The sequence below is a fragment of the Neovison vison genome, chromosome 5 (assembly GCF_020171115.1).
Source record: "Neovison vison isolate M4711 chromosome 5, ASM_NN_V1, whole genome shotgun sequence".
Taxonomy (NCBI): domain Eukaryota; kingdom Metazoa; phylum Chordata; class Mammalia; order Carnivora; family Mustelidae; genus Neogale; species Neogale vison.
In genome coordinates this window covers 38,181,484-38,192,524 of record NC_058095.1, presented here as the reverse complement: position 1 = coordinate 38,192,524, position 11,041 = coordinate 38,181,484, and the positions used below count along the sequence as shown (strand labels likewise).

At 41.3% G+C, this 11,041-nt stretch overlaps 1 protein-coding gene and 1 pseudogene across 8 annotated transcripts in view; both read left to right on the top strand.

The window, feature by feature from the left end:
- The first annotated feature begins 1,037 nt into the window (after window positions 1–1,037).
- On the top strand, window positions 1,038–1,507 carry LOC122907699 (annotated as a pseudogene).
- Window positions 1,508–5,683: 4,176 nt separating this feature from the next.
- The window catches only part of RAD51C (RAD51 paralog C), a 58,595-nt gene continuing 53,237 nt past the window's right edge, over window positions 5,684–11,041 (top strand). For all 8 annotated transcript variants that reach the window (XR_006384554.1, XR_006384555.1, XM_044248575.1 and 5 more), the window contains exons 1-3: window positions 5,684–5,853; window positions 8,608–8,866; window positions 9,536–9,702. Coding sequence is in view for 6 of the 8 variants with exons in the window: in XM_044248575.1 (XP_044104510.1) it covers window positions 5,736–5,853; window positions 8,608–8,866; window positions 9,536–9,702 (544 nt within the window). In the remaining 2 variants the exon portion in view is untranslated. The remainder of the gene's footprint in view (window positions 5,854–8,607; window positions 8,867–9,535; window positions 9,703–11,041) is intronic.

The window sequence follows — 11,041 nt, the reverse complement described above, 5'->3', positions numbered from 1 at the left end:
CAAAAGCAAAATAAAAGTGGAGATAATTCACCTATACAGTTATAGGCCAGATTAGAAAGATGGGCTTCAGGACAGAACATATGCAACCACTAATTTTAATTTTCAAATAATTTGTAATTACATGGGAGAAAGCTTTTGACAAATTATTAAGTGAAAAACAAAAGGTAAACAAATTTCTCCACAATTTGACCACAAATATGTAAGATAAATACATTATATGAACTTGTAGAAGGATTAAAATAAACCAAAATGTAAACATTATTATCTGAGTTAAATAGAAAATTTATGAACCAGTTTTGTTTCCTTCTTTATATTTTCCATATTTTGTTTTCTACAAGTATATATTTCCTATAAGTTTATATTTTTGAAGTATAAAGATTAAAAGAACAAAATAGAAAAATATAGGGAGAGAGGTGCAGGTCAATCATCTAATCATCCATTCTTTTAATAAATATTCACTGAGTGCCCACTAAAGCCATACATTGGGCTAGGGGCTCTAGGAAAACACTGGGAGTAAAATCCACATGCTCCTGCTATACCGAAGTTTTCAATCTGGTCAGGGAGACATATGCTAAGTAAATGATCACACAGAGGCATTTGGTGCTGTGAGAGCCTTAAAAGGGAAACTTGAGTCTTACTAAGAAATTTGGTCTGTATCCTAAGAGTAAAATAAAAAGTGACATGAGCTGAAATATAGAACTGTACTGTAGAAAGAACATTCTGGCTGCAGCATGGGAGAACAGACTAGAGGGGAGAAGAAGACAAGATGCAGAGAGACCAGCTAGAATGGCCTTGAGTACCTGCAAACAAAATGGTGGGAGCTTGGTCTAGAGGTGGAGGCATGAACAGAATCAAATATGTTAAAGAGAAAACTGATAGGATTTGTGTATGCATTAAACACGGGGAGTGAGAGCTGCCATCTTGCGTCCCCATGTGTGTGCACCTAATCTCAGCTGGTCCGCTGGAGACCCCCTGAGCGCCAACCCTAGTCCCCCGCACGGTCCCATTTCCGCTCCAACAAGATGAAAGAAACTATCATGAACTAGGAGAAACTCGCCAAACTGCAAGCACGAGTGCGCATTGGTGGGAAGGGAACTGCTCGCCGAAAGAAGAAGGTGGTTCTTAGAACAGCTACAGCAGATGATAAAAAACTTCAGTTCTCCTTAAAGAAGTTAGCGGTAAACAATATCTCTGGTATTGAAGAAGTGAATATGTTCACAAACCAAGGAACAGTGATCCACCTTAACAACCCCAAAGTTCAGGCATTGCTGGCAGCGAACACTTTCACCATTACAGGCCATGCTGAGACAAAGCAGCTGACAGAAATGCTACCCAGCATCTTAAACCAACTTGGTGCAGACAGTCTGACTAGTTTAAGAAGACTGGCTGAAGCTCTGCCCAATCTGTGGACGGAAAAGCACCACTTGCTACCGGAGAGGATGATGATGATGAAGTTCCAGATCTTGTGGAGAATTTTGATGAAGCTTCCAAGAATGAAGCAAACTGAATTGGGTCAACTTCTGAAGAAGATAAAACTTAAAGAAGTTACTGGGAGCTGCTATTTTATATTATGACTGCTTTTTAAAATTTTGTTCATAGATCTGATAAAATCTAGATCTCTAATATTTTTAAGCCCAAGCCCCTTGGACACTGCAGCTCTTTTCAGTTTTTGCTTATACACAATTCATTCTTTGCAGCTTATTAAGCTGAAGAAACCTGGGAATAAAGTTTGAAACAAGATTAATAAAGTTCTTTGCCTAGGGGAAAAACCACAGGGAGTGAAAAGGGAAGGTGTTGAGAATGATTCCTAGGTTTCTTGTCTGTACATACGGAAAAGATGGATATTCAGGTTATGGAGGTAGGGAATGCAGGAAGAGGACAAGGTTTTGGGGGTGGGCTAAAGAAGATAATGAGTTAGGTTTAAAAAATATTTTTAAAGATATTATTTATTTGAGAGAGAGAGAGAGAAAGGGAGGGCAGAGGGAAAAGCAGACCCCCCCACTGAGCAGGGAGCCTGATGCAGGCCCCATCCCAGGACCTTGGGATCATGACTGCAGCCGAAGGCAGATGCTTAACCAACTGACCCACCAAGGTGACCCTGAGTTAGGTTTTAAGATAGGCTGAGTTGGAGGGGCTCCTGAGTGGCTCAGCTGGTTAAGCATTTGCTTTCAGCTCAAGTTATGACCCCATGATCCCGGAATCAAGCCCCACCTCGGGCTCCCTGCTCAACAGGGAGTCTGTTTCTCCTTCTCTCTCTGCCCTTCTTCCCCCACACTCATGTTTTCTCTCTCTGAAATAAATAAATAAATAAAATCTTAAAAAAAAAAAAAAAAGATAGGCGGAGTTGGAGACCTTTGCATTGTCCAGTAGGCAATCCGATATTTGCATCTGGAGGTGAGAGAACAGGGCCGGGCTAGAAATACAAAAATTTTTTAAAAGATTTTTATTTATTCGAAAGAGAGAGATACAGTGAGAGAGGGAACACAGCAGGGGGAGTGGGTGAGGGAGAAGCAGGCTTCCTGTGGAGCAGAGAGCCTGATGCGGGGCTTGATCCCAGAACCCTGGGATCATGACCTGAGCCAAAGGCAGACACCCAACCACAGAGCCACCCAGGTGCCCCTAGAAATATAAATTTAAGAATTGGGGTGCCTGAGTGCCTCAGTTGGTTAAATGTCTGACTTCTGTGGAGGTCATGATCTTTCATGATCTCAGGGTCCTGGGATCACACTCTGTGTTAAGCTCTGCTCTTAATGGGGAGTCTGCTTGTCCCTCTCCTTCTGCCCCTCTCCCTGATCATGCTTTGTGTCTCTCTTAAATAAAATCTTTTTTTTTTTTTAATTAAGGGTAAAAAAAAAAGAACCACTGACATAGAGTCACTGAATGAGAGAGAAAGAGAGAGAGAGAGAATGAGAGCACAAGAGAAGAAAGAGAACAGGATAGTCAGCAAAAGATCGGCTATGGGGTCTTAAAAGAACCTGTAACATTTTAGGGTCAGGTTATGGAAGATGAGCTTCCAAGAGAGACAGAAAAAACAGATGGATATGGAGAAAATAGGAGTCACAGAAATGAGATTTCAAGAGTTTGTGGACAACAAATAAAATCTTGAGTTCCTACTATGTATAAGCTTTGTATAATTGATATTGGTACTCCAAATATGTGTCTGAGACTTTAAGTTTTTTTTTTAAAGATTTTATTTATTTATTTGACAGAGAGAGATCACAAGTAGGCAGAGAGGCAGGCAGAGAGAGAGAGGAGGAAGCAGGCTCCCTGCTGAGCAGAGAGCCCGATGCAGGACTCGATCCCAGGACCCTGAGATCATGACCTGAGCTGAAGGCAGCGGCTTAACCCACTGAGCCACCCAAGCACCCTGAGGCTTTAAGTTTTATCAAAATCACCGTATTTGTTAATTTGATCTTTCTAATAATCCCATGAATTATTCTTTTACTTGTAGGTGAGGAAACTAAGTAACTTGTTGCAAGGATTACAGTTGGTAATTTCCAGAGATGTGATATAAACCCAAATTTGTATGACTTTAAGGTCCATGCTCATTTGTCCATAGTAGTGCCTTTCAAACTTTTTCATTAAATTGCAACAAAAACCCAACAACAACATATTCTTAGGAGGCTTCAGGAGGCTATTGAAGTATCCAGGTTAAACTGGACCATTCTTCAAAATCTTACTATTATTTAAAAATTTATTTTTATGTTTGCATTTTACTTTACAATATGTTATTTAATATAAAATATTTTAAATGGCTTACCACTTAAATCATTCAATTCTTCCCTCTCTTAAAAAAAATGTAGTAGGGGCATCTGGGTGGCTCAGTCTGTTAAGCATCTGCCTTCTGCTGGGGTCATGTCCTAGGATGAGCCCTGCATCCAGCTCCCTGCTCAGTAGGAAGCCTGCTTCTCTCCCACTCTCCCTGCTTGTGTTCCTGCTCTTGCTATCTCTCTGTCAAATGAAGAAATAAAATCTTAAAAAATAATAAATAAAAAATTATAAAAATCGAGTGAATTTGACACCATAGGAAGGTGTACCTTCCATAAAAATCCCATAGTTTTTATTTAGTTCTTGGTGCCTGACCTCATAAACCTTGATCCTAGTTTGAAAGGCGGACTATAAAGCAAACTGTATTGAAGAAATCTGAAGAATGATGCAAAAAACGATAATTATAGACAACTCAAGGCCCAGAATAAGATATTAATAACACATAATTATATGACTACAGATAGAGTTAACTACTTTCTTAACTCTCCACTGCCAGTGAAACAAAGTTCTAAACACGACTCATTCCGTTGAGTGAGCAAACCAAGTAAAGCGCTATCTTTAAATACGTTAACACCGTCTCTTCTTCACCCAAGACCCTGGTTGCTTTATAAGCATGAATTCTCCCTGCGGACATTTATGTAACGCCCACTGTGTGCCCAGATGTGACTCACACTAGTAGTTAAACAAGGTACTGCGTGGCAAACAATCCACATTTTGACCAGTCCTACCTGACTTTCCCTGTCCTACCAAATGGGGGGACAAACACTTCTCGAATTCTACCCCTGAAACCCCACCCAAAAGGGGCTCCGACTTTGAAGGTAGCTTGGGGTAGAAGAAAGGGGACTAGGTTTTCATTCTGGCTTGAAGAAAACTATGCTCTAAGCTTCTGTGTCCTTGTTTTCCTCCTCTTAAGGTTGTGAGCATTTGAAATGCGTGGGATTTGCTAAAGTGCTCAACATATGCTTCCTTCTTAGATTTTACGTACTTAAAGAACTCTGATTTGCAATATTTAGGAAGTTCCTTTAAGCTAGGGGGAAAAAAAGTTAAGGCTAAGAATCTCACCAAATATAGCAAACGAGTTACTGCCCTAAAGAAATTACACTCACTTAGACAAAGAAAGACTTCGGAACCCACCTTCCAAACCGCCTCAATTCTCTCAAAGTTCTCTGTTTTAGAAGGGGGTCCCTTCTCACCTCTGTACCAGAGCAGGAGCTGTTCTGTAGCCCAATTATTCCCTCTCAGAACCGAGAGCCCACACCCAGCCCACTACTGGACCATCACTTGCTTACTTTTCCAGCTCCTTCTTGTTAGGCAGGCAGTGAACCAACGGTCTCCGAAACCACCACGCTTCAGACTGGACTCGCGGGGAAGGCGTGCGTGGGTGTGGGGATTGGGCACCGAGCGCTCCCCGTGGCTGGTTGGGGGGGGCTGGCCCACAATTCCTCGCGCGGGCGAGGGCTTAGGCGAGGGCGGGAAAGGCGAAGGGGGAAGGCAAGGGGGGGTACCCGACGAGAAAACATAGGAAACTGGAACCCTGGAGACGCCAAATAATTCTTATATGACCATTTCATACGCCAAACCGGTAACTGACTGGTGTGTGCATTACCCCTAGCTGGGAGTAGATCATTCTTACTAATAACCTTGAGGTTCCACCCAACAGGCCAGGGTTGAGGTGGTCGGGGCCTGGCTCTTCATCTTGCGGTCTCCACCCATCTTTTTACCGTCAGGTTGAATGTTTGGTGGTGAAACACTAAATGGGACTCGTAAGAATTACAACAGAAATGGTATAGACACAAGAAAATACAACATTCCTCCCGAGAGGGGCCAAGCCCAAGGCCGCGTGCAGTCAGGCCAGAGACACCGCCCCTTCCGCCTTACGTCTGACGTCAGGGGGCGCGCGCGGGCGGGCGAACGGAGTTGGGGCTGGGGCTTGCTGCTCTGGGTACGCGTAGGCGTCCGGGTTTGAAATGCAGCGGGATTTAGTGAGTTTCCCGCTGTCCCCAGCCGTGCGGGTGAAGCTGGTGTCTGCAGGTTTCCAGACTGCTGAGGAACTCCTAGAGATGAAACCGTCCGAGCTCAGCAAAGGTAACGACTTCTGACGGCAAGTTGAGGCACACGGACCGCCGTCTGTGCCGCCTCCATCTCGGTTCTTCCGCCTTCGGGCTTCCTTTTCATCCACTCTCCGCCAGTTTCCTCCGCCCGAGGCTGCATTTGCGACGTGAAACCGCTCCTTGAATCCAGTTAAACTGGTGATGGTTAGAGCTGTGGTCCTGAAAACATTTAGTAATTGCTTTCTCTACCCGTGCCTGCTGAATCCTCTTGAGGACTAGCTAATTGATTACCCCAAAGAACCCTGTTAACGTGGATTATTTATGTCCAATATGCTTATGAAGGAACAGGTGGTTAAATTACTTTTCGTGATGACGGGGCTAGGAAAGGTGGAGCTAGGATTGGTACCCAGACAGCTGGTTTAGTTTTAGCTGTAACAGAATCCAAGGGGCAAAGGGATTACATTTGAGAAATGGAGGATTCGTGATAGGACTAGAGGCAAGAAAGGGAGCAGAATCCCCAGCACCTGGAAGAAAGCAACAGAAAAAAGACATTGCTTCTCTCCTGTAATTCGCTGGAAAAATGGAACGAGAAATCCCAAACCTCTCATTCCAGAGCACTGTAGATGATACATTGGTAGGAACCGCTGAATCATGAGGAATACAAAAATGAAGCTGTCTGCGGCCAGTCTCGCTGTACGCATTACACGAGGGTGTGCTCAGAACCGCTCTTAAGATAGGGCAACATTTTAAGTCCTTGCCATTAACAATGGAAAATAAGGAGGTTTAAACTCACCATTAAAGAATAAATGTTGTAGACCCAATGTTAACTGTTTTAAGTCTTACACTGCATACTGTTTCCCAGCGTTTTTGTGTGCTTAAAATTTTTATTTATTTGTTAGAATAAGCAGGAGGAGCTGCAGAGGGAGAGGGAGAAGCAGGGAGCCAGATACGGGGCCCTGGAATCATGAACTGAGCAGAAGGCAGTCGCTTAACCGACTGAACCCCATCCAGGCACCCCTGTCCCCCAAAGCTTGATGGGCTCTTTTTCTTTCAACAAGTTGGTTTTACAGAAAATAAATGAGAGAATCTGCATGATAATAATAGCTAACAGTTACAGAGCATTTTGGATGGCCTAAGTATTTGGATGGCCCAGCTATTCAACATGTATTATCTCATTCCCGTTTTACAAAAGGAAAGATCTGAGACCAAAAAAAAAAAAAAAAAAAAGTAATTCATCCTTACTTATCCTTACTTAGTAACGTCATAATAAGTGATTCAGTCAGGGTTTACAAACCCAAGGAATCTGACTCCAGAGTTTCCGCTTTTTAACTGGATAGGATTTTCATTTCCTTATCACCATTATTGTCTTTTATTAGTGCCAAATTTATACTCATATCCTGACCAAATCAGGCACTGCCCTATCAAACTCATAAGTGATGTTACCCTCACTTAAAAAAAAAAAAAATTTTTATTTATTTATTTGACAGAGATCACAAGTAGGCAGTGAGGCAGGCAGAGAGAGTGCCAAGCTGGCTCCCTGCTGAACAGAGTCCCCCTGCCCCCGCACCAACTCAGGGCTCCATCCCAGGACCCAGAGATCATGACCTGAGCCAAAGGCAGAGGCTTAATCCACTGAACCACCCAGGCGCCCCGTAAGTGTATTATTTAAAATATTTGTGCATCAAATAATTGTTCTCATTAAAAAGTTTGGAGTGATATGTGAATTTTTCATGATAGTGTTTCTATGAAAAGTTTTTATTATGAATAATACATGCACATGCACTTCCTAAAGTTAAATCTTGTTTTAGGCAGTTAGTTTCATTCTCTTTCGAAAAGTAATTTAGATGCCTTATTAGATCAAAATAACTGTGACTTCAGGGGCGCCTGGGTGGCTCAGTGGGTTAAAGCCTCTGCCTTCAGCTTGGGTCTTGATCCCCGAGTCCTGGAATTGAGCCTGAGTATGGCTCTCTACTCAGCAGGGAGCCTGCTTCTGCCTCTGCCTATTTGTGATCTCTATGAAATAAATAAATAAAATCTTTAAAAAAAAAAAACAAAAACCTATGACTTCATAAAACCAAAAGAGATAGTAAAAGGACTGACTGCCAGTTGTTTTTTTTTTTTAAGTAAAGATTTTATTTTTTTATTTGAGAGCACAAGCAGGGTGAGCAGCAGAGGGAGAGGAAGAAGCAGACTCTACACTGAGCAGGGAGCCTCATTCGGCTGGAGGCAGACACTTAACCAACTGAGCCTCCCAGGCACGCCTTGCCAGTACATTTTTATTTCTACTTCCTGAAATACTCTTGTAGGTACTCAAATGCTTTAGAGGTTTAGGTTTCTGAATTCTGTTTTTGAGGTAATAAATTCTTTACGTATGTAAAGGGTAAGAAAATTTAGATAAATGCCTTTATTAACTTGAAAAATTCAATAGTTAATGGAGTTTTCTTTTTCTTTATTCTTGGCATCACTCTTATATAAAAATTAAAATTAATAAAGACAACCCAAAAGCATGTTAAGAGTTTTAAATTTCTGGGCGCCTGGGTGGCTCAGTGGGTTAAGCCGCTGCCTTCGGCTCAGGTCATGATCTCAGGGTCCTGGGATCGAGTCCCACATTGGGCTCTCTGCTCAGCAGGGAGCCTGCTTCCTCCTCTCTCTCTCTCTCTGCCTGCCTCTCTGCCTACTTGTGATCTCTCTCTGTCAAATAAATAAATAAAATATTTAAAAAAAAAAGTTTTAAATTTCTAAAATCAGAGTTCAAGGTTTTGTTTTGTTTTTTTTCTTTTACTTTCAGAAGTTGGGATATCTAAAGAGGAAGCCTTAGAAACTCTGCAGATTTTAAGAAGAGAATGTCTTACAATTAAATCAAGATACACTGCTACAGCTGAGTCAGGCAAGAATTGTACAGCACTGGAACTTCTTGAGCAGGAGCATACCCAGAGCTTCATAATTACCTTCTGTTCAGCACTAGATAATATTCTTGGGGGTGGAATACCCTTAACCAAAACAACAGAAATTTGTGGTGTACCGGGTGTTGGAAAAACACAATTATGGTAAAGTAAAATGTTCTCTTCTTAAGGGTAGGCTTAATGACATTTTATGTAAGTAATAGAATATGGTGCTTGTGGGTGTACATTCAGGAGCCCAAAAATGTATGTATGTGCTCTTAATTTTTTGTGTGTGTATGCTTGCACACACAAAAAAATCAGTTTACCATTTGTGTTACTTCAGTACTGCATCTTTGAATAGGTATAATTATTTTGGTATCCAAAAATGTTTCTTTTGCAACATTGTAATGTGATCATTAGGGTAAACAGGGGGTCTTCTATTTTATTATATTTTTATTGCATAGTATATATAACAGTATAAAATATGAATGTTGTATTTATTATAACGTATTTTATATGTGTGTGTATTATAATACATATATTTATTGTATATTTTTAAATATTAATTCCTGAGGATATATTTGAAGGTAGGTTTAGTATGAGGAAGGGTTTCATTCCCAAAGACCTAAAAACCACTAAAAAAGTCCTTAATCATGGTTTTATGGGTACACCCTCCCCATAATCCAAATATCAGTTGATTCACATATATTTGGAGCAGAAAGTTCACCATATCTGTTGCCTAATGTGGTACCTAATGGGTGGTGATGTGGAGTTTGAAAACACTGCCTGAGATGATTATGATAATGATTTGGTCATTTAGCTTTCTCTTGACAGTATGCAGTTGGCAGTAGATGTGCAGATACCAGAATGTTTTGGAGGAGTGGAAGGTGAAGCAGTTTTTATTGATACTGAAGGAAGTTTTATGGTTGATAGAGTGGTAGACCTTGCTACTGCCTGCATTCAGCACCTTCACCTTACAGCAGAAACACATATGGGAGGGGGTAAGTTAGCAAGTGATCCTCTTTCTATATAATAAAAGTGATTAACATTCCTCTCAAGCCTCAGCAGGAAACCATTTGGAACTCGAATCTTAATGACTTGACAGTGTCCTGGTGTTAAACTCTCAGATCTTTCTTTTAGACTTAGAAATCCCACAACCTAGACTGACCTTTTCCCTTTTCTTCTTCTCTTATGGCCCTTGCTGCTGCTCTTGCTGCTGCTGCTGCTGCTTCTTTTTAAGATTTTATCTATGTATTTGAGAGAGAGAGCCAGAGCAAGCACGAGTGGAGGGAGGCGCAGAGGGAAAAACAGATTCCCAGCTGAGCAGGGAACCAGGGGTGGGGCCTAGATCCCTGGACCCTGGCATCATGACCTGAACTGAGCGCAGATGCCCAGCTGAATGAGCCACTCAGGTTTCCCACTGAAGATAGCTTTGAAAAACCATGTTGGAAATATTTAGAACATTAATGTGATTGACCTTAGGGGGTTCTGAGTAGAATGTAAATGACTTCATGACTGTGTTAAGTTTTTAAAATTTTTCTCATGTGGAACTATTGTTTGATTTTTTTTTTAAGAAAACATATAAAGGTAATTTCAATTTAAATAATTTAAATACTCAAAGGTATTTGACTTCTAGCTTTTTTTTAAATTTTTTTTTTTAAAGATTTTATTTATTTATTTGACAGACAGAGATCATAAGTAGGCAGAGAGGCAGGCAGAGAGAGAGAGGAAGAAGCAGGCTCCCTGCTGAGCAGAGAGCCCGATGTGGGGCTCGATCCCAGGACTCTAGGATCATGACCTGAGCCGAAGGCAGAGGCTTTAACCCACTGAGCCACCCAGGAGCCCCAACTTCTTGCTTTTTTAATTACTTTTAAATTAAATGGTTTCTGGTTTGACTGTTTTAGTTTATTGTCCCGTCCTCATTCTTTAGTAATTTAAAAAAACAATACTTTTGGGGGCGCCTGAGTGGCTCAGTCATTAAGCATCTGCCTTCAACTCAGTTCATGATCTCAAGGTCCTGGGATTGAGCACCATGTGGGGCTTCCTGCTCAGCGGGGAGCCTGCTTCCCCTCTCCTGTTTACCCTGCTTGTGTTCTCTCTCTCACTGTCTCTGTCAGATAAATAAACAAAATCTTAAAAAAAAAAACAAAAAACAAGATACAATACTTTTCATAAGATGCTTGTATTCCCTTTAAATGAATGTAATAGCTGGATATTTTAATTTTTATATGAGTACTTGGTGTCCTATTTATTTATTTATTTATTAAGATTTTATTTTATTTATTTGACAGAGAGAGAAATCACAAGTAGGCAGAGAGGCAGCCAGAGAGGAGAAGTAGG